Genomic DNA, 23,090 nt, shown 5'->3' on the forward strand with positions numbered 1-23,090 from the left:
TGTTTATTAATAAACCCAGAGTAAGTGATTAATACCTGGGGGAGCAAACAGCTGTGCATCTCTCTCTATCAGTGTTCTAGAGGGCAGACAATTTATGAATTTACCCTGTATAAGCTTTATACAGAGTAAAACAGATTTATCTGGGGTACTGGCTCCCAGAAAGGCTGAACACTGGCTGCTGGGAAAGTCCCTGTTAACTGAGAAGCTCCTGGGCTGAGTGAATCTCAGTTTCAGTGAACTGCAGAGAGCCATGGTCCAATCTCTGGGTCTGTGCTGGAGTGTCTAACTCAGCAAGACAGGAGTAGAGGGGTGCCTGTTCTGGCAGGAGGGTTGTTCTCAGTGGTATCCCAGCTCATAGAATGACAGTCTCGAGGGGAGTCTCTGTGACCGAACCCATCACACATACAATGAAAAATGAGGGCAGAAGAGCAGTGAAAAGATCTTTCTGTACCTCTGCTGAGATCTCACACACCCCCTAGCAAAGAACAACCTTGCACAAGAGACAAAGAGAGAAAACACCTCATCTTGCCATACTTACACCTTTTGTTAATCATTATTATTCATATAACACCAAATATATGCTAGGTGCTGTCACGGTTCAGGGCAACTGCACCTGTGTTTCCCCTCAGTGGTACAGGAAGGGCCCCCAGCTCTCCAGCCATCACCTCTCTTGGGTGGAGACCTGTGTCTCTTTTCTTCCTGAACAGGGTGTCTTCAGGCTGAACAGTTCCCAGCAATCACCGTGTTATTCCCAGGAAAAGACAATCTGTCTAAGCACACCTGCTTGCTTTCTCTCCAGGGACTAATAGTGTTTGCTGATCACAATTAAGCTACCACACAGCTCTTCCTAAGCAAGCACGTTTATTCTTTGGGTAAAAGCACTCCAGAGAAAACATATTAAAAACAATAAGAGAACCTACGTGCATGCAGACAAGCTTACCAGAGGTCACCCCAACTCCACCATGGCAGGAGAAGTTCTTCCACACCCCACAAAGTGGTCTCTGCTATGGTCAGAAGCCTCAGCTCAGAACCAGCACCCAGTCTTATGGGGCATCAGATGGTCAAATCCTTCCAACCCTAAAGATTGGGGCCCTCTGTCGCCCAGAGGTCCTGTCCATTTGCTGGATCAGGGAGAAGGCCCAGAGTCATCTTTCTGTGAAGCCCTTTCTGTGTCTGTCAGTCCCTGGAGAATCCAGATTGTGTCTCTGAACTGCCCACATGTAACAGGTGATCAACAGACAACAGGTGCCCCCCTCAGGGCGAAGCTTCAAAGACTGAATGTGTAGGTGGGGGGTTGCAATGTCCTCACCTCACGTATTTCCTAGGAGCTCCACTTCACACTTCTGGTCCCCAAAAAGTCCTTGGAAGTTCCTAATCCATCCCAGAGATTGCACTAGTCAGTCTCCTGTAGAAGCTCCACAATAACACATCCACACTTGCATTTTTAATACAATACACCCCAAGGTATTAAACTTAATTCAATAACATTTATCTTAATTCCATAAGGTGTGTCCAGGGGGCTGTCAGACCAGTCACAGGTGCTCCCAGATGAGAAGACTGAGTCTGAGCTCCATAGAGCTCGCAATCTAAATCTCTACCACTAGGAGCAACAAAGTGAGCCATAACGGCAGAGCTGTCCACCAGTCACAGATCCCTTACCTTCTAGCATGGCGACCCAGGCACTCCCATCACATAGATAGAGCCCTTTCCAAGAAGCGTTAAACCAGAAGTGGGCCTTTTCATTCTTCGTGCAGGGAGGTCGGGATCCCAGAGTCACTTTCATGTCAGCCTCTGAACACAAAACAAGAGCAAACAGGTCCCTTTAATGCCCTCGATACAATGAAAGATTAAATCGGACCATTAAAAATGGAGACCCACTGCACGCTGCCCTGCCTGAGCGTATAGCGTAGGGTGGCCTGAATTGGATAGAGACTCCTACGGATCACAATAGGTTACATGGCTTAGGGCCCACACCCCGCAAAGCGCCTAAGCACACACTTAACTTTAAGTACATCAGCGTAGTCCACTCATGTCAATTAGAGTACGGCTGTGCTTAACGTCAAGCATGTGCATTAGTGTTGTGCTGAATGGGGCCTTCACTCACGAGAAAGAGACCACACGTCCACTTTGCAGGAGCAATAGCAAGGGCACTGTTCCAAGACAAAGCCAGACTCAGCAGATATGCTGCAGAGCTCCAAGGGCCTAATCTATTCCATATCTGTTAAGGCCCAAGGTCCAGAAATTTGGAGATATCATACAAATGTGCAAGAGCTTAATTTGCATATCGATTACTATGCATGGCCTCATTTCCATATGTTTTTAAAGTGGAAAAAGCGTTTCTTTTTTTAATTTTCTCCCTCTGCTCCGAGCTCTCCCCCGGTATCTGTTATTCTGTTACAGGGACAAGCAGCCTATCCAAGTCAGTCCTAGGGGATGTCTACACTTGGAGCTGGGGGCGTGATCCCCAGCTGTAGGGGACATACCCATGCTAGCTGAGATGGAGCACTAAAAGTAGAGGGTAGCCACGACAGTGGGATCAGCAGGAAGAGCTAGCTACCCTGAGTATGTGCCTATGGTCTAGGGCATGTATGCACTCAAGGCGCTAACCTGTCACACTGCTTGTGCCACCATGGCTAGTCTCTATTTTTAGCATGCTTGACTGATCAGGGCTTGTGCGTGTATGTCTCATGCTGGTCGGGCGGAACTGCTCTCTCTCTCTCCCCCCCCCCTTCTGGCTCACATCACCCGCTGCAGGCCACAGAGCGCTCTCAGATCCCCCTGCTCTCAGTGCCCGGCTCTCCTTTGCTCTCCAGCGACTCCCGAAACTCGGGCCTGATTCTCCTTGCTCTTACACCGGTGCAAATCAGGGGTAACTCACTGACATCCAAGGAATCACACTGGCGTGAGCCAGAGGAGAATCGGGCATGGAGACTTACTAATGGATTCATCCCAGAATTCCAGAGTGAGCTCCCTGCTCTATTCCCTTCGGGGACACAAAGAGCCCAGACCCCACCATCCTTCCGCATGCTACAAGCCCTGGAAGATGCTGCGCTATGCTTAGAATGATAGTAAATAGCCTGGAGGGGAAATAGAACCACAGCAGTGCTTAGATTAACTGCATTGGGAGTAACGCTGGGCTCTTTTCTGAGCAAGAGAGACCAGCCCAGACCTGTTTCCACAGAGCTCCACACAGCAGTGCTCTAATGAGAATATTACTGTGCATTACAGGCATTATATCCCCAGGACAGCTCTCACTAGCTGATCTATGATTCTGAGGGCAGTGTTTGCTCCCTAGCCATTCTCAGAAGTGGCCTTTGCAAACTGACATGTACCACAAAGATCAGACTCAGAAACGCAGCTTCTCTTGCTATTTCCAAGGGATAAAACCCGCTTCCTTATTGACAGGGCTCTGCAGAATTTGCCACCCAATCCACCCCTTGCCAGAACTGGACGCTAGCCTAAGCTTTCATGTTTAAAAAAAAAAATTACGGTGGTAGCTATTATGGGACCGACAAACACCTTCCACACAGGAACAGAATGCAAAACACAATAGTGCTGTCTGCCTGAGCCTGCAGACAGCTCGACACAATGGATATGAATGGCCTGAACTGTCTCCATGCTATTTAATGAGCTCTTCACGCTAAGTCTAATGAAGACTGAATGGTGGATTTATTTCAGGAGTGGGTCTCTGGACTGCTGTATGGGCCAACTCTCCTCCCTGCATCATCCCGCTGGGCCCCCTCTCCATATGCCCCATCCTAAGACTATTCATTAGTATCAACTCTTACCCAGACCAATAGATTAGACCAAATCAGTCATTTCTGGTAGGGTTACCATACGTCCGGATTTCCCCGGACATGTCCGGCTTTTTGGTCCTCAAATCCCCGTCCGGGGGGAATTTTCAAAATGCCGAACATGTCCGGGAAAATAGCGAGGCATAAGCCAGGGTCCGCCCAGCCCCAGCACGACCCGCCGGATCCGCAGCGCAGCCCAGCTGCCTCGGCTACATTGTAGCGAGCTCGGGCCGGAGGAGAGGGGGGGCGCAGCCACAGAAGGCGGCGGAGGGGCCGCTGCTGCCCCCGCAGGCCGGGCGGACCGCGCGCCCCAGCCGAGCTCGCAGGACCACGGGGAGGCCGGGCCCAGCCAGCGGCTCGGGCTTCCCTCGCGGGCGGGGACCCCCCGGCCACTGGGGGACCCTTCCTGCGGCCCCGTCGCCCCGCGCGACTCGGAACCCAGCACCACGGGAGCTGTTTCCAGCGGGGACAGACAGGCCAGGGAACATGCTCGGCGGCGGCAGGAAGGAGGCTGCGGCGTGGGGCGGGGAGTGCGGTGTGTGCCAGGGCTGCAGGGACCTGCGCCGCCCCGGTCGCCGCTGAGCGTCCGAAGCCCCCGTCAGGCAGAGGCTGCCGGGGGAGCGGGGGAGCAGGGCAGGCGGGGGGCACAGAGGCTGCAGGGCGAGGAGGAGCAGGGCAGGCAGGGGCATAGAGGCTGCAGGGGCAGGGGGGCGCAGGGGCAGGGCAGGCGGGGGTCACAGAGGCTGCAGGGGCGGGGGGTGCAGGGGCTGCAGGGCGAGTGGGGAGCAGGGGTCACAGAGGCTGCAGGGCAAGGGGGGTGCAGAAGCTGCAGGGCGAGTGGGGAGCAGGGAAGCACTTAGCAACCCCCAACCAAGATCAGAGCGGGAGGGAGGAGGGGGAATGCGGGGTACTCAGAGGAGGGAGTAGAGTTGGGGCAGGGACTTTGGGGAAGGGGTTGGAATGGGGGCAGGGCTGGGGTGGGGAAGGGGCGGAGTTGGGGCAGGGCCAGGGCCCCCGTGGAGTGTCCTCTTTTTTCAGTGTTGAAATATGGTAACCCTAATTTCTGGGCCAAGCCATTTTGGAGTTATGACAAGCCAAACAAAACCTTCAGAAGGGGAAAAAACCTTCGTTTTTAAGCCTTGTCTCTCTCAAAACCTTTGATCAACATGCCATTTACTTTTCAGAAAGATACCCGCCCTAAAGTCATCCAGGAAGCTCGTAGCAGAACAAGAACCTGGATCTTCTGCTGCCCAGGCCCCTCACCTTAGTCACTGTACTATCCTTCTTCTAAATATGCTACTGTTTTGAGATAAGATACTTCCTATACTGTACTGACAGGAAATTGCTTAGGGAAATAGTTAACAGCAATATGCAAGATAATGTAAGTGTTGTTCTGGGAAAGGAGATGAGCTACAGCTATTCCTTCCAAGCTTGGCACAGGTACATGATAGGAAATACCCTCAAGATTGCTCTGTTCCATGACTGATTCTGCAAGTTTCCAAGAAAAGCAATAGGATAAAATCAATGGAAGACAAAAATTCCTTCCCCTGAGATGTGAAACGCTTTGCAACTCTTGCCTTTTTGCTATGCAGTCTGCTCACCGTGGTTGGCTTTCCCATCAGACTAGCATCAGGCTACAAGTGGTTAGAAAGCAGCAATAAGCTTCTGCTCTAATGTTCTGCTAATGCACGATGGTGAAGCACCTCATGAACTATATCTGTTGCATGTTACTGACCGTAAGGGTATTTCAGCACCTCATTGCTCGCTGGTTTCACTGGGAGATCCTGCAGTACTGGGGGGATGGAGAGCACTGCTAGCTTAAAGTTCATGTTAGTGCACATCCTTGAGGTAGCATCAGATCCTGGCAACAGGACTAGTTGTCTTAACAAGCCCTGAAAAGAGAGGAAGAAAAACTAGGGAGATCAAATCCATCAAGACTGCAGGTCATGGCGAATGACAGGTGATGGTCTGTGGTTTGAATTTCCCTTAAACTCCTGCAGTCCGAGTGGGTGTGATTCATGAACAAGGGTCAGAGTTTAATGACACCATCTTAGCTTTCCAAGAAGTCCATCCACAGCAGTTCTAGAGCCATCATCACATTAATGTCAATAATAGGACAATTAGCTTTAAAAAGACCTCGCTGCCAAATTAGGCACCAAGAATGACCACAGGCAACTGTCCCCTTGCCTTTACAAAATCACTGACACTTCAAAAACCACATCAGTCCCATAGATACCGGACAGTCAATATTTTTTCACACCTCTAAGATATTTCCTTAAAAACTTTTGACATTTTAACAAACTGCCTGAGTCACTTTCTATGTGTCGTGCAAGTCTGGAAAAATGAAAAGAAATGTTGGGTCATTTTACATTTCCCATGCTCAGAGCTGGATCCACAGCCCATTGAAATCAATGGGAGTTGCTTTGGGTCAGGGAAGTAGGGGCAGATTTTTCAAAGGTGTTTAGGGACCTAAAGATGAACATAGCCATCTAGTGGTATTTTCAAAACACACCTACACGTCTAGTGGTATTTTCAAACTCTCCTAACTTATGAGTTTCATAGAATCATAGAATATTAGGGTTGGAAGAGAACTCAGGAGGTCATCTAGTCCAATCCCCTGCTCAAAGAAGGATCAACCCCAACTAAATCATCTCAGCCAGGGCTTTGTCAAGCCGGGCCTTAGAAACCTCTAAGGATGGAGATTCCACGACCTCCCTAGGTAACCCATTCCAGTGCTTCATCACCCTCCTAGTGAAATAGTGTTTCCTAATATCCAGACTAGACCTCCCCCACTGCAACTTGAGACCATTACTCCTTGTGCTGTCATCTACCACCACTGAGAACAGCCTAGCTCCATCCCCTATAGAACCCCCCTTCAGGTTGTTGAAGGTCGCTATCAAATCCCCCCTCACTCTTCTCTTCTGCAGATTAAATAACCCCAGTTCCCTCAGCCTCTCCTCATAAATCACGTGCCCCAGCCCCCTAATCATTTCCATTGCCCTCCACTGGACTCTCTCCAATTTGTCCACATCCATTCTGTAGTGGGGGGACCAAAACTGGATGCAATACTCCAGGTGTGGCCTCACCAGTGCCGAATAGAGGGGAATAATCACTTCCCTCAATCTGCTGGCAATGCTCCTACTAATACAGCCCAATATGCCATTGGCCTTCTTGGCAATGAAGGCACACTGCTGACTCATATCAAGCTTCTTGTCCACTTAATCTCCAGTCCTTTTCTGCAGAACTACTGCCTAGCCATTCGGTCCCTAGTCTGTAGCAGTGCATGGGATTCTTCCTTCCTAAGTGCAGGACTCTGCACTTGTCCTTGTTGAACCTCATCAGATTTCTTTTGGCCCAATCCTCCAATTTGTCTAGGTCACTCTGGACATTCACCGTGCCCACTTCTCTCAGAAAACACACGGGTTAACCTGGTGTTTATGCCAACGGCTTGGCAAAGTAAAAGCAGCTTGAAATACAGGCCTGACCATGGCATGTGGAAGAAGGATTATTTCCTTGCTGCACCACCATATGAGCTCAGGTCCCTCCCTTTGCTCACAGGGGATGGTAATTTACTGCTGGCATGTCTCAACAACAAATTGCTTCCCCGACTGTCACGTTATTGATTTGAACTGGGACCATATAGAACATGGTTGCAACCAAGGTCCTGTAGTGGCACCAAATCTTGTATAAAGGGGGTGAAATGAGGTGTTTAAGACAAGGTTATGGTTTGCTGGTTATGATTATGCTGTCTATATGTGTGTATCAATTTTGTAGTTGAAGTTATGAATATTGGCTCTATACCGTCTGCTATGCTTCTGGGTGACATCCCAGACAAGTTGGTGTTAGCTCTGCCTAGCCTGCTGGATGGCCCATTAAGGACCATCAGCTATACAATTGACCCATTGAGAGAAGGCAGATACGTCTTGTAACTCAGCAAAGTATGCAGGGACTTGCCTGTGTGACTGCAGACTCCATTTTGCTGTAATTTTCCACAGTAAGAACAAAGAGGTGTTCTTACACCTGGAAAAGACTATAAAAGGCTGATGTCTCATCTCCATCTTGTCTTCAATCCTGCTTCATACCTCTGGAGGAACTTTGCTACAAACCGAAGCGCTACACAAAGGACTGATGACCCATCCCAGCTGGGATGTACTCCAGAGACTTGATTTTGAACCTGCAGTTTATTCTATCACTGCTACAAGCCTGAACCAAGAACTTTGCCATTACTGTATGTAATTGATTCCATTTAACCAATTCTAGCTCTCATCTATATCTTTTTCCTTTTATGAATAAACCTTTAGATTTTAGATTCTAAAGGATTGGCAACAGCGTGATTTGTGGATAAGATCTGATTTGTATATTGACCTGGGTCTGGGGCTTGGTCCTTTGGGATCAAGAGAACCTTTTTTCTTTTACTGGGGTGTTGGTTTTCATAACCATTTGTCCCCATAATGAGTGGCACTGGTGGTGATACTGGGAAACTGGAGTGTCTAAGGGAATTGCTTGTGTGACTTGTGGTTAGCCAGTGGGGGAGACCAAAGTCCTCTTTGTCTGGCTGGTTTGGTTTGCCTTAGAGGTGGAAAAACCCCAGCCTGGGGCTGTAACTGCCCTGTTTAAAGCAATTTGTCCTGAATTGGCACTCTCAGTTGGGTCCCTCCAGAACCAGCATCGTTACACCGACTCTCTGCACTGGCCAGAAAAGGGGAAGTGGAGTCAATGCTCTGCCCATTCCCAGTTTAGCCCCAACCATCTGCCCCGCTCACTCCTGCACCTGACCTCAGGGCCTGGTCTCCTGTGTGGGGCAAAAGGCTGGCATTCATCCCCACAGGGACGCCCAGGCCAAGCCACTGCCCTGCCCTTCAAGGGCTGCTCTTAAACCATGTCACCCTCGAGGTGAGCTTGGGGCAGAGCCCCGGTGTGGGGATGGCGCTCAGACCTCTACAAGGCCTTCCTCCTGGGAGCTGCCTAGCAGCACTCCGAGCCCAACCCAGCTCCTGAATGGCCTCTGTCCTCGGGATCATGACTCTGTCAGCAAAGATGGGGGGAAGCAGGCCCCGAAGTGCTGCCAGAGCCTTGCACAAGCAGAGGGCCCAGCACAGCGAGGCCCCTTCACCCCTCCTGCAGCCTCACCAATACAACTAAAGTCCCCTCATACCCAAGTTTCCCCCCTCAGTCCTCCCAAACTGCCAGCCTCTCCTCCGCCCCAAACCCCTTATCCTCCTTTCTCCCTCTTCCCCAGCCCCCTCATCCTCTCCTACCAACCCCACACACCCCTTCATCCTCCCCCTTCCCCAGCCCCCTCAGCCTCTCGTCCCCCTCCTACCAACCCCCCAAACCTCCCCCAAATACTCCCCTCCCCAACCAACCCCCCAAATTGTCCCTTCCTCAAACCCCCAAATCCTCCCTGTCCCCACTCACCAACCCCCCAAATCTTACCTTCCCGCAACACCCTCAGCCTCCCCTCCCCCGCACCAACACCCTCATTTTCTGGAGGGGCCTATTTCCTGGAGCTCTGACAGCCCATCCAGAGGAAAGAACTTGGCATGTCCTGCAGGTGACTCAGCAATGGCACCCAACGGGGTGACTCTCGGTTGCTGGATTGTGTGTTCTAGAGCAGCAAGAAATGACTCCATTAGCAATCCTTTTCCTCCACGGCATGCTCCACATCTGAGCCCCTTCCACAATCTCCTTTGCAAGAGTCGCTCACAAAGTTCTCCACCTGTGCAGCCAGTAGTGGCAACTCAGTGGACTCTGGCTGATGGTTCTGACCCTGTGATCACAGGGGTGGCTGCAGGCCATTCTCTTGCTTTCAAGTTATCCATTATGTCGCAAGCACGCTTCATTTCATATTTGTAGCCTGTGGACATGGGCCTGGGGAAGGGAAGGTCTCCCGGGATAGATCACTGGGTGTGGACAGTGTTGTATTTGTTGTTGCTGTTTCAGTGAAGGATGAGGCTGGTTTCAGGACAACCCATTTATCTAACTAGCAACAAGAGATGAGAGACGGGGAAACAAATTACTGCCTAATGTTTTAACAACTCGCCTGGCTGCATAGCTGCCTCTAGAATAGGGCTGTGAGATATTGCATCTCCTAACTGTCAGGGTGGTTAAGCACTGGAACAAATTGCCTAGGGAGGTTGTGGAATCTCCATCATTGGAGATTTTTAAGAGCAGGTTAGACAAACACCTCTCAGGGATGGTCTAGAGATAATACTTAGTTCTGCCATGAGTGCAGGGGACTAGACTTGAAGTCTCGTCCAGTCCTACGATTCTATGATATGATAACTAATTTTCCAACAATATTCGCTCCCACATTTAAATGAACTCTCTTTGGCCACATTTGCTGCCCTATGCGCTTGCTTTCCGCAAACACTCAACTGATTGAGATTTACTCACATCAATGTTCAGAGAAACCCAATTTCAAAATCAAACACATGAGTGTTTGTGGGAAACTAACTTTAAATTCCCCCCCCCACACACAAGTATTTGGAGGTCCTTGCAATCTCATCCAGCCACAATACCATGTGACTTTCTGGCTACCACAGCTCAGATTTTAACAGGTGGTGAGTACTGAAATTCTCAGAGAGACCTGCTCTCAATCAATTCAGAAGGTAAAAAATTAATTCAATACAACATTGACTGAATAAATGTGGATAACTAATACATTCAAGGGAAATCACCAGGGCTCACAGATATTCACCAAGCAGCAGAGACACTAAATCTGGATGCATTTGTTGTGAATTATTTGCTCTGCTCTCCCAAGGAGCTCACCGTCAAGTTCCTGAGAGAGGGTGAAGCTGAGAGCAGAAGTGTTGCAGTTTTTAACACTGTGAAATAACCCCCCTCCCCAGTAGTCTAGGCCATGCATGTAGTGCCCAGCTGCTAGACTGAATCCGTCCCGCCACACTTGGCTCTGACACTCGTATGTACAAAGAGCTCCCACACACTCCTAGGCTTTCACAGCTGAATAAACTGCATGGGGGCTGGAATGAAAATGAGGTTTTCCCCCAGCTGATTAGATGCTCATATAGCAACCCCAGGCACATTGGATCATTTCTCTGCACAGCTCTGCCAATGCACCTGAATCTGGCCCTGCAGCCCATCCCCTTATACCAGCCTGGATGCTCTCAGTGGTTGAGGCTGTCAGTTATGCTGGAGTTATGTGTGGTGGAGAAGCTAAATGAATTCTTTGTATGGGTCTTGTAGCGAAGTGACGACTCACTGGCACAGCGCCTCCTGCTGGTCATCCAGGGAATTAGCTCAACTTCAGAGCACCCTCTGCTGGATGGAGTGTCGCCTGCCACTGGCCCCATGTCCTCCCGGACCTCGGGGTTCTGCCCCAGCAGTACCCCCATGCTCAGGGTCTCCCCTCCCAGGGGAACCCTCTATCCCCACCTTGCCTCAGTGGCTACTGCCAGTTATCATCTAGCCCCCACTCACTGGGGCAGACTGCAGTCTATAAACCACTCATCACTGACAAGGGGGGTTTGGACCTGCTGCCTTTCCCTGCAGCCCAGTACCTCTCTAGGCCTTCCTGTCAGGTCGCAGCCTGGGAGGTCACCAGGCCTGTGCTCCCTAGCTCAGCCTCCTTCCCCAGCACTGCTCTGTCCATGGTACCCAGAGCTCCCAGGCAGCTAGGTCCATCTCTCTCCAAAGCTAGAGAGAGACTCCTCAGCTCCTGGCCCCCAGCCCTCTTATCAGGGCCAGCTGGGCCCTAATTGAGCTGGCCACAGCTGTGGCTGCTTCCCCAATCAGCCTAGCTTGGCTGCTTTTAACCCCCTGTTCTGCAGGATTGGGGCAGCTGCTCCACTACAGTCTTCACTGCAGAGGATGTGAGGGAGATTCCCACACTTGAGCCATTCTTTTTAGGTGGCAAATCTGAGGAACTGTCCCAGACTGATGAACAGCAACTATCACAAGACTAGCAACAAAATCACGAGAACTGGCACCATTGCATATGTTTGGGTTTAAACTTGTCACAAAGGGGTTTGTAACTTAAACACGACCTGTGCCGGAAAGCCCCAGGGTGAAACTGACTAGCTGCTCTTCACAACCCAAGCTGAGAGAAATGTAAAGACTGAACAAACAGCATAAATGGGGAAAGATCAATTAGATTTTTAAATCCCTTTAATCTGATGCTATTGTGCCATGTCCTGGGCATGCTTTGGTGCAGCAGAGAGCCAGTCAAAGTCAAGCAGGGGATTGGTACCTACACTCAACCCCACCCCCTGCTCAGGGGCATGTTCCATGCTGACTCTCTCCCCTGGCAATGGGAGAGGGCATCAGGATGGCAATGCCCATGCACAGTGTTTCCCCAGCTCTATAGGGGAGCGCTTTCCTCTGTGGTTCTCAGTTAGCTGGGAACATTCATGGGCGGTGCAGTCTAAGACAGGGTGGTCAATAGCTGCAGCTGTTGGGCAGGAATGGGGGGTGGTACCCAGGAGGGCCCTCCTCTGTGGTGATCAGGATGGGCACAACCTTTACCCCCACAACAGTGACCGGCCCCCTGAATCCCCCAAACTCCAGGAGAGTCCTTATCATTTGACGTGAGGATTCGTTGCTCTCTGTGTTTTGAGCACAGATGCAGCAGCGCCCAAACACGCACAGGACTGGGTGAGTTGCTGCAGAGCCAGCTAACCTGCTTTCCCTGCTCCTGCCTGCCAAGTGAGATGCGCTTGGGACTTCTCTCCTCCTGCTTTGCTACTAGTCCAAGCAAGGAAACGTTCTTTAAAAAGCAACAACGTTCTTACGCACCCATCATTTACTCAACCCCAAAACACAAAACCCTTTTGAAAAAAAGAAACAAAAGCTACATCAGACACATGGATCAGTCTCCAGTATAAGACCAATGCACCTGTCATTTCACTATCAATCAAGACGATTATACCCTTCGCCTATTAAACTACGTAGAAAACATTATTCTCAAAGAAATTGTAAGTACTTTGACAAAACAAAATTTGGTGGCCAGTTAATAAATACATTTAATGGACTTTACTTCCCTGTTTGCCAACACCTTTTAAATGAAAATTATTTAGAGACCAAAACAGAGACAACAAAACCCCACCAAACCATTGGCCAGAGTGAAAGCTGTTCTCTTGTGATGAAATTGGTCTGATATTCTATAAGAATAATGTGGTTGTTGATCACATGGGCAGTGGAAGGTTTATTATTATAATTATTGGTATTATTGTTAGAGATTTATATTGTGGTAACACTCAAAGGCCCCATTCCTACTCGGGGCCTCTTGGTGCAAACCATGTAAGTAATAAACATGCATCAGTGCTCCATTGTATTGGGTGCTGTATAAACACAGAATAAAAAGTCAGTCCCTGCCCCAAAGAGCTTCCAACCTAAGTACAAGATGAGAGACAAAAGGTAGATACAGATAGATTCCCCTATCTAGTCACTTCATTCATAGATTCATAGATTCATAGATTCTAGGACTGGAAGGGACCTCGAGAGGTCATCGAGTCCAGTCCCCTGCCCGCATGGCAGGACCAAATACTGTCTAGACACTTGATCTTAAGTGCTTGCATTTGGTAACTAACGTGATCGGTGACATACTCTGTTTTCATTCAGCAACCGTAACCTGCTGTGAAACAAAGTAACAGGCAACTGAATCATGCTTGAATTTTTGTTGGCCTTGCTGTTCCAAAAATAAGGGTAATCTGGTATCTGCCATTGTCTTTAAGGGAGAAGCTGAGTGCACCATCCAAAAATAGCTAAAAGGAGCAATACCCCAGTCTTGCAGAAAGAACCACATGGGTAAATCCATGTGCCCAATGCTCATAATGGTACCATTGGAACTCCACACTGGCACAGCAGTCTGCCCGCATGCTATCAGTTGCAGGACCGGGGTCTACCCTATTAAGAAGTGACCCCAGATTTTCCAGGTTTGTTCTGCGACATTGGTCATGCTGCCTCCCATCTGAATTCCGTACAAGGGGCAAAGACTGCATGGGAAGAAGCACACGGTCTCGGCTCAGAAATGTGCTCGCGTTTGCAGCCATAAATCAGCAGGGAACAGATGCAGCCATGTGAATCTCTATCAAAATTCTGTAACTGCCACAATGGTGAATGGAGAAGCCACGACAGTGCAGATCAGCACTGTCCGTCCTGGCTCCAATCCTACAAGGTTTGCTCACATTAGCACAGCCATCCAGAGAATTTGTGATAAGGCCTTGCACCCTCAGGGGAATCCAAAGAACTCTGCAAAGAACTAAAGGGTTTCCCAGGACTGGCCGCTGTGCAGTGATCCCGGCATCTCTTTACAGTGTATTGTGCAGGCGGGGGCTGTGGTTACTGGACGGATGCCTGGGCTTGTGAATAAAGAGCTGGAATGAAACCCAGTGTAGATACTATCAGGACAGTGACCGGAGGCCAATGTGGCTGGGAGCCAATATGTGCTCAGGAACTGCCTTGGCCATTAGATGCTGTTTAAGGGAAGGAGACAATAGAGGCCAGCATACCAGGGAGCTCCTAAGCCTTTTTCAGATGGAGGAGTTTTAAACCGGGGTCCCCTCCCCCCGCCTTTGGGAGCTCGGCTTAGAAATGTGCAGCCATCTTTCCCAAAGGACAGCCCGGCACTCTGTGCTACCTGGGGCCAGTCTTCCTGAGAGGAGAGTGTGTCTCAAACCCATGATGCTTCTGGCCCAGAGACGGGGGCAACCCTGCACTGCCACTGCTAACTTATCTCGCTGGAGCCCAGGTGAGCCAGAGCCCGCCCTATGTCTGATAATCGTGTTCTCAGAGCACATGGAGCCAATCCCACGCCACGAGTGACACTTACCGTGAATAGCCCTTTCCTTCTCCTCCTGCTCCCAACATAAAACCTGGATCCCTTCACGGCCAAGGACGTGGGGAAGGGTGTATCCACCACCCTGGAGGGATTACAATAAGAGGCACATGAGCACAGAGCAGCTAACTTCATGGCATCCACCGGTGACTGGAGAGACCAACCCTGGGCCTGCCTGGCCTAAGGAGATTCGTGTAATTACAGTGCTCAAGTGCTAGGAAGACAAATGGAAACACAGGCATTGCCAGACTAGTTCAGACCAATGCTCATCTAGCCTGGGATCCTGCCTCAGACAGTGGCTAGGATGGCTATTCATATTTGGACTCCTACTAAAAGATGATGATGATTTCATGTGGCAGAGAGTTCCACAAGGTAATTCTGTGATGGGCACTAAAGTCGTTCCTTTTCTCGGTTACAAACATGCTGCCTTTGGATTTTAGGGAAGAACCAGGTCTCACAGGCTGCGTTGACTCTGACCTGGACAGAACATCCGGCGGCTTTTCAGATGACAAGTCCTCTACACAGGTCTTCAGCGAGATTACTTAAGCTGAGACTGTTTCTGCTCCCCTTCATATCTGCTTACCAAATCCTCCCTCCCCATTTGTAACACTGCGGATGCCCCAGATTATCCCCTTCCCTCCAGGGAAGGCACCCGCTCCCCCAGACCTTCCACCCCTGGGCTCAGTACCTTCCTCCTGAGCCAGCCAAGCTACAGGTGAGCCCCTCCCCCACCCAGTAATGCTCCTCCTCAAAGGGGGAGCCAATGGTGGACCCTTCTCACACTAAAGTCACCAGCCAGCAGAGCCAAGCAGCCTATGGACTGCATGCAGCCAGTTTGGTGATTATTATGTAGCATTTATACTGCAATAGCACCCAAAGGCCCTTCTCCCCAGCTGATCCATCTTGCCCTGGGCACTGAACAAACTCTGGAGCTGGGCAATACACATTTTGTAGGGGTTGCAAAAATATTGGAAAGAAAATGAACAGTTTGTGTTTTGTCCAATGTTTCACTTGATTTCGGGTTTTCATTTTAATATGAAAAATTGCAAAATGAAAATGGAAATTTTTCATTTTATTATAAAAAATTCATTTTTATTCCAAAAATATTTCAGTTTTGGGAGGGCTCCCCCCTTTCCCACACTTTTACTCCCCCTCCCTTTTTTCGGAGGGGGGAACTTTCCCCACTATTTCCAAATGAACATTTAGATTTTTTTCCCCAAAAACTCCTTGGAAACAGGCATTTCAGGTAAAAAAAAAAAAGTCATTTTTCAATGAAACCCTGTTTTTAACTGGCTTTTTGGTGACATTTTTCCAGCCAGCCCCAACACAGCTCAGAGCACCAGATCCTTGGGCCTGAAACACAGACAAGACAAACAACAACAGAGAAGTGGAGCATTGTGGGGGAATGAGATGAAAGCAAGGAGACACCTTCCTTTCTCCATTCCCTACCTCCCCATTCCCAAAACATCTCCTCCACCCCCACCCAGCTTACCCTGCCAATGCTGCCCCAGTGCACCCTCCTGCTGCCCTGCCCACCTCATGGCACCTGTCCAGGGTGACTGACAGCCTCTAGCCTGGCATGATGGGACTCCAGCCAGCTCTGTTCTTTGTAACTCCATGGCAGAATGGCACAGAAAAGGGGAGACCATGAACCTGGATTGTCTCAGTGCTCCCGCCCCTGAGGAGACCTTTGTGGAACTCCTCTTGGGGCAGGCAGGTCACCCCCAGTACCAAGCAGCCTGGCTCCAAACTTGGGAAAGAGAGCTGAGTCCTCCAAAAAATTACTGACATTGCTGGGTATCCTCTGAGAATGCCAGGCTGGCGAGAGCTGGAGCAAGACGCTGCTTTCCAGGACTCCCTGCCTGCGGGCCAGGGACAGGACATAGAGTTCTGTCCTTTGTGCAGCATTGGGAAGCATCCAGGTTCTCTGCTTTGTTACGTGTGCCAGGGTGAGCTGGCAGGAGTAGACAGAGCAACAGCAAAGCCTGCAGAGCACACACATCTGAAAAGCTTTCACCTCCCCCCAGCCAGCCCTACACCCAGGAGGTCCCCCTGAATTGCACTTACTATACATACACGTCAATGGGGATACTGCAGTCCACAGTCAGGGAGAAGAATTGCCCAGACACGGCCAAGACAAGCGTGTGCCACTGGTTGTCAGTTAAGGAGATGCCTTGGAAGGTGACCTGGGTCTGCCAGCCATTGGAGAGCTCTCTGCTCCAGAAGAGGAAGTGGAGTTTGTTCAGCGAGTACCTGAGCCCAACCAGCACCGTGTTGCTCTCCTCCTTCATCACAGTGAAGATGTACTCGTTTTTCTGAAAGAGCAGGGAAAGGGTTAGTTCTGAGGTCAGCATTTGGGGCGTGGAGGCTGTCCATGGACGACTATACATTCAAACCTTTTTTCTCATTGATTGCACTGGAGAACTGGGAGCTCACCAGTAGGAAGGATGAGCTTGTGGTTGAGACACTGGAGTGCAACTCTGGTCTGGATATGGGCTTGGGTCCTAACCATTCACCAAAGGGGAGGGGCATCCACACCCGGGGCCCTGGTGCAGGCCCTTCTCCATGGCATGGTTGGTGTTTACCTTTGGTGGGACGCTGAGGACCCTCAGGGTGATGATGATGGAGAATTCCTCTGGGAAGAGGTCACAGTAGAGGAAAATCTGGGAAGCCGGGAAGCTCAGGGCATGGCGTGCTGATGCAGAGAACTGAAACCCACGTGCCCCCTGCACTTGGAGCATCCGAATCCCACTTCTCACACCACTAGTCGGAACCACTTCCGAGAGAATATCCAGGGGGCGCAGGTCTGTGCCAGAGAAATCACAGAGCCATGTCACTAAGGTTGCTCACCACCCTTGCCAATGGCATGAAGATCATCAGTAGGACTGAGCTAATAATGGATTTTTCCATTTGGGTACCGAACCAGAAACAAAAACTGGTTAATTCAAAACCTTTTTTTTTTTAATTCTAATAAAAATTCATTTTGAATCAACTGAAATACTTTGGGTTGATTCAAAATGATTTTTGAGTTTTTCATTTCAAATTGGCTGTTTTCAGGTGTTTTTCACCCTTTGTGTGTGGGGGTGGGGGGGAGGGTTTTAATTGACCAAATTTGAATTCAAAATACCTGTTTCAAATGAAAAGGCCAAACAAGCTGTTTCTAAATGACCAAAGTGAAACGTGTCAACTTTTTCAAAAAGAAAGTTCATTTTTTTCCCTCAGCCAAAAACCATTTGTTGAATTTGGCCCAAATTCACAAATAGTTTGGGAGCCCTGAAAAATGCTTTTTGTGACCAGAAGATCGATTCAGCTAAATAAGTAACTAAAACCACCCAGCTGGAATCACCAACAAATGGGCGGGGGGGTGATGGATCAGATGCGGGGGGAGGGGAGGTAACATACAAACCCCCCAATAGCACAGCTGCCATGCCATGTGCACATGCCATACCAGAGCCATGCCCCGGACTGACCAGTCAGCTCCACCCACCTGCTTCCCCTCCCCCTGGTCTACTTCAACGCTCAATTTGCTGTGTCATTTTGGATGTAGGCTGTGCGCTCCTCTGGGCAGATGTGCCTGTGGTTGCTTTTGGGACGTGCCTCCCACATTGCGGGGGCTCAGAAAGGACCCGGGCCAAGCACTCATCACGACACGCGCAGATGGCTCACGCACACCCCACGCTGCTGCATGGTGTCAGCGCTGTAGCATCACTGGTTTGAGATGGCTGGATTCCTTATGAGCGGTGACACCCACTCACTTCTACAGCCCTGGACAGGGATTTGTTTGATGCCCTGTATTCTGCAGAGATCACAGAGTTCAAGGCCGGAAGGGGCCAGTAGATCATAATCTGACCTGTAAAGCACAAGCCCCCATTGCCACCCAGCCACAGTGCTTGAAGTGGGGAGAGGGCACAAGGGATTGCAGACCTGGCCAAAAAAAAATAGAGTTTCAATTGAGCTGGGGGCTCCGGGGGACACTTCCAGCACCGTCTTACCAAAGCTGCTGCTCCCAGATTCTGAGAGGGGCCCCCACACTTTGGGCACGGTTCAGCCACCCGCACACTAAGCCCAACAACCTGAATTAGCCCAAAAGATTACAGTCCAAAGGAGACTAAACTATTGTGTGCCACAGGCACAGAACAGAGAGACTGGGTGCACCAATGCCTGAGACCCTTGCACTGGCAGGAATGATTCAGTGAGAGATATCCAGATAATCCTGACAAGTGACCCGCACCCACACACTGCAAAGGAAAGTGAAACCCCCCGAGGTCACTGCCAATCTGACCTGGGGGAAAATTCCTTCTCGACCCCACATGGCAATCAGTTAGACCCTGAGCATGTGAGCAAGACCCATTCTCAGAGAGAGAATGCCCAGTGCCATCTCAGAGCCCTGGCCCACCCTGCTAGTGTCCCATCTCCAGCCATGGCTATCCCTGATACTTAGGAGATAACCCCTCCCCTCAAAAAAATACATTGGTGGGGCGAGTTTCCTACCTCACCACAAAGGATTAAGAATGCTTTTTAACTCATGGGACTGGTCAATGAAGCGGCGCCAGTTCACTCTGCATGGGAAACAATATCTGTATCCCTCTGCCTGTAAAGCCATCCCGGCTTGGAACCCGGAGTTCAGCTGTGCTTGGAGGGATAGAAAAATCACTGCTAATACATTTCAGATAATTATCTCCCCCCTACGCACTGGGGCCAAGGATCAGCCCATGATCCACTTCAGTCTCTGCTGGCACAGATGCCCTGATGAAAAGAGTCCATCATGGGGAGGGGTGTTGATGGAAAGTGGCTTCTCCCTTCCCTCCACTGTGGGACCTGCATCAGAGTGGCCAGGGAAGCTCTGATCTAGCATGTCTTTCCCATGGATCCCTGGCCGTAAACTAATGCTGCCCACACCATTCAGAATCCCCAAGAGGGAAAGTCAGGCTCAGCTCCACCTCTGATTGGTGATATCCACGTACATGGACAGCTGACAAACTGTATTTGTCATGCGCCTTTGAGCACTGCCCCTGCACTCTGCCCATCTTCCACGGGACTCACTCCAACAGCCCAAACCTGTGAGATGCTTCAGACAACTGCTTAAAAAACATTTCTTTCCTTCTTCAGCCCCCTACTCCCATCCTTCAGGGGAGAGGGCATTTCCTTCCCCTTCCCACCCCAGGGAAACAATGACCCTGCTCTGAATTGCAGGGCAGTCGCTGCTCAGTCCTGTGCCAGGGACAGGTTAAAGAGCCAGTAGCTCTCAACCCATCAGGCCAGCTTCCCTCTGAGACATAGCACTTGATTGCCAGCCCTGCTATGGCCCAGGAGATTGGCCCTTGCAATTCTGGCATTATAACGGCTACTTTAGGGATTGCTCAGTGGCGTTGCATTGAATCTGTGTGCTGCAGACAACATGCCCAATGACTAGACCAATCAATGACTTAGCCAATCAAGCATGCCTTGGGGTATCGGGGAACCAGATCTAGAATCCTGGCCCTTCTCTTCCAAAACTACTGGTCACTGTCTCGCAAGCCAAAAGCCATCTCCCTTCAATGGGTCTCATATCTTCGCTGCCACTAGGGGGCAACACACACCTAGTATAACACAGTCTTCCACGTATGGTACTGAGGTGCCTGGCTTTACATGCCCCCTGGGACACAGCTTTCTAAAGACTCCTGGAAGCACAGAACACCTTGGGGAGGACTGCGCCAGCCCAAACTCCTGCTGGTAAATGCTTTGTACAGCACTACCTCACCCACTGCGTGTCTGGCAGGCAGAGAGATGGGCAGAGGCGATGGGGGTGCGGATCCCGATATAGTTTTAGGCTAGAAATCACCCTTAACCAGAGCCTGCATCTGCATCTGGGGAAGTTCAGGTCTGGATTTACGCTACAATTCAGGCTGGAGGCTCAAGCAGCATTGGGGTTTGGGTGCAGAATCAAGGTCATGAAAGCCTCGGGAGCCATTCCCACAGGAATTCAGTCAAAAGGGGGAAGTCCTGGGAGCTGTGCCGCTCTCATGAAGATTCAGAGACCCAGAATCCCACAAAGGGCTCTGAACGTTTCTGCATCTGAACTGAGACCGAAGTCGTAGGGGCAGGTTTGGATCTGCGGCTCAGAATCCAGATGGCCCTGGAATTTGAAACAGCTTGCTTTGGAGGTTCCAGGTTTTTTGGCTCATCCCTAATTATGCATCCACCCACCCACCCGGCCATAGGACATCGTTGTTAAAGAACTGACATCTACTCAGAGAAGAAAGCAACGCACACGTGGCCTCAGGGTATCCCCCCACTGAAAAACTCAGCGAGCAGACAGCCTTTGATTGGGTACAGCTGGGAAGTGCAGACATCAGCCTGGCCACACACAACCTGTCTGCAGCGCTTCAAACCCATGCCAGCAATGCTGAATTGTAGCCAGTTAAGAGCACCCGCCGTCTGATCTCTTCACAAATATTGTGCTGTGGAGCAACTGCGAAGGAGCAAACTTTGCCCGGGGGCTTCACCTATTAACCGGCATCAGCATCACATCGGTCCAATTTTTCTTAATTGCTGTCGGCATCCCTGACAACGTTCTTTGTATAACAAAGGCAGATCAGTCCAGAGTGTTTGCACTGGTTGTGCACTTGAGTAAAGATCTGTTCGTTGCACAGAATCTGGTGCATTGATGTTCCTCCCACCCTCAGCTACACCGATGCTTTTAAGGTGAAGATACCTTTCAGCAGAACTGTGCTAGACAGCTTACTTGCCTGGCTTTGGTATCTACTGGCTCCTGCTTGTAGGAGAAGATATTATTATTATTATTTGTATTACTGTAATGCCATGGAGCCCGCATCATGGCCAAGGACCCTGTTGTGCTAGGCACTGTACAAACTCAGAACAAAGAGACCGTCCCGCCCCAAAGAGCTTACTAGTACCTGCTTCGGAAACTCCCAGAATTCAATGTGAGATTCTCCAGGTGTCTGTAGCAAGTGAATATTTTCTACCCGCAATGGGGCAGATTCTGATCCCCTTACTCCCGGGGAGTAGCACCTTGCTCAGAGAGCAGGCTCACTAAACGCAGTTGAGTATGACGCTACTCCGTGTGAGTCTCCATGCATTTCCAGTGGGCCAGCACCATGAGATCAGAGTGAAATAAAACTCCCCAGGCACTGGGGAAACCTAAACCTCTTCTGTGGAGCAGCTGGGCTGGCTGGCTGGCAGCACTCTGTGACACCAAGGAGATGACCCTGGTTACCATTCCAGGTTCAATTTTTCACCATTCTGGGACGCAGCCATTCTTGTTGCTTTGGGGTTTGTCGGCTCTGTGCTGTAGCCTCCCTTTGAACTGGTTACATTTTAGGGAATGAAATTCACATTTTTCATACAAATTTGTCCTGCTTTCCATAATCCAATTAAACAGAGAAGTTCCCAGGTTCCTAGTGGAGCACCCAATATTTAGTTGGGTTATGAGTGAACACATTATTTGTTGAATTTCACCTCTTCTTCTGCTGGTAAAAGGTTAGCAAACAAATCACAGGGTTTTTGACTGCATGCATTACACCAAACTCCTTGCTCATTTCTTCCTGGCTATTTTCCTTATATGAAGAGCTCATGAACACTTGGTTGGAAATAATCTGCATTTGAACTTGGAATATGGCTCCACGATGGTTAATATCGTAAGTCACAGGCTATTATTTCTGCCCCCTAATTTATGTAATGAGACACCAAATGTACAATTCAAACAAATTACAATTCAAAATTCCCTTTTAGCCAAAATGCGTGCATTCACGCTTAACATTTGCTTTTAGCTGCTATTTATGCTAAGCCTTGGCTGCTTAAATGTTCATGGCAAGCCAGCTGCGAAGGGTCATGAACAAGGCTGAAATTGAATTTGTGTTTGAATTCAAATCAATGATTGTGGGAAAGTCTCTCCCCGTCCACTCCCTGAATTTACTCAGCTCTACCTAGCTACCATCAAATTCCAGCCCTTCCCCACAGCCTCTGGTCTGGGAGGGTCACACAGTTAGGTACACTTTTCTTCCAGAGAACAATGGCTGTCTCTCTATGGGTAGGCCTGTGTTGCAGTCACGCGGTATGCAGCTGGAGTAGATCTACCTGAGCTAGCTCACATACGGCTAGCAGTGCAGAGAGCACTCTTCAGTGTGGGCTGTATGAACCTGCTCAGACCCCTGGCTAATTACTTGGTGGTTAGCCTGTACTGAAGCCTGTTCTCCACTGCTCCAGGCCCTGAGTCAGCTAGCTGTCTATGCCTGCTGCAGTCGCACCCTCAGAAATACACTCCAGCTCAACCAACATTATGGGCTCCATGCAGTAATCACTGGGTGATGCTCTCTGGCCTGTGTTACACAGGCAGTCAGACTAGATGATCTGATGGTCCCTTCTGACCTTAACATCTGTGTAACTATGAATCGGTGCTAAGGGCTGGATCTCCAACTGCCTTGCAGCTTGTTTAGTCATTGAGACTCGGACAAGTAAAACACTATTCAATCAGAATTCTCTACCACCCGGGGGGTAGCATT

At 49.8% G+C, this 23,090-nt stretch overlaps 1 protein-coding gene across 1 annotated transcript in view; it reads right to left on the minus strand.

Moving 5' to 3' along the window:
• Window positions 1–23,090, minus strand: part of TSPEAR (thrombospondin type laminin G domain and EAR repeats) — an 81,293-nt gene that overhangs the window by 49,327 nt on the left and 8,876 nt on the right. The window contains exons 2-6 of the mRNA XM_065411247.1: window positions 17,175–17,395; window positions 16,666–16,904; window positions 14,584–14,674; window positions 5,530–5,686; window positions 1,660–1,791 (exon numbers count right to left, since the gene is read on the minus strand). Coding sequence (XP_065267319.1) covers window positions 1,660–1,791; window positions 5,530–5,686; window positions 14,584–14,674; window positions 16,666–16,904; window positions 17,175–17,395 — 840 coding nt within the window. The remainder of the gene's footprint in view (window positions 1–1,659; window positions 1,792–5,529; window positions 5,687–14,583; window positions 14,675–16,665; window positions 16,905–17,174; window positions 17,396–23,090) is intronic.

This window comes from Emys orbicularis, chromosome 9 (genome assembly GCF_028017835.1).
Source record: "Emys orbicularis isolate rEmyOrb1 chromosome 9, rEmyOrb1.hap1, whole genome shotgun sequence".
Classification (NCBI taxonomy): domain Eukaryota; kingdom Metazoa; phylum Chordata; order Testudines; family Emydidae; genus Emys; species Emys orbicularis.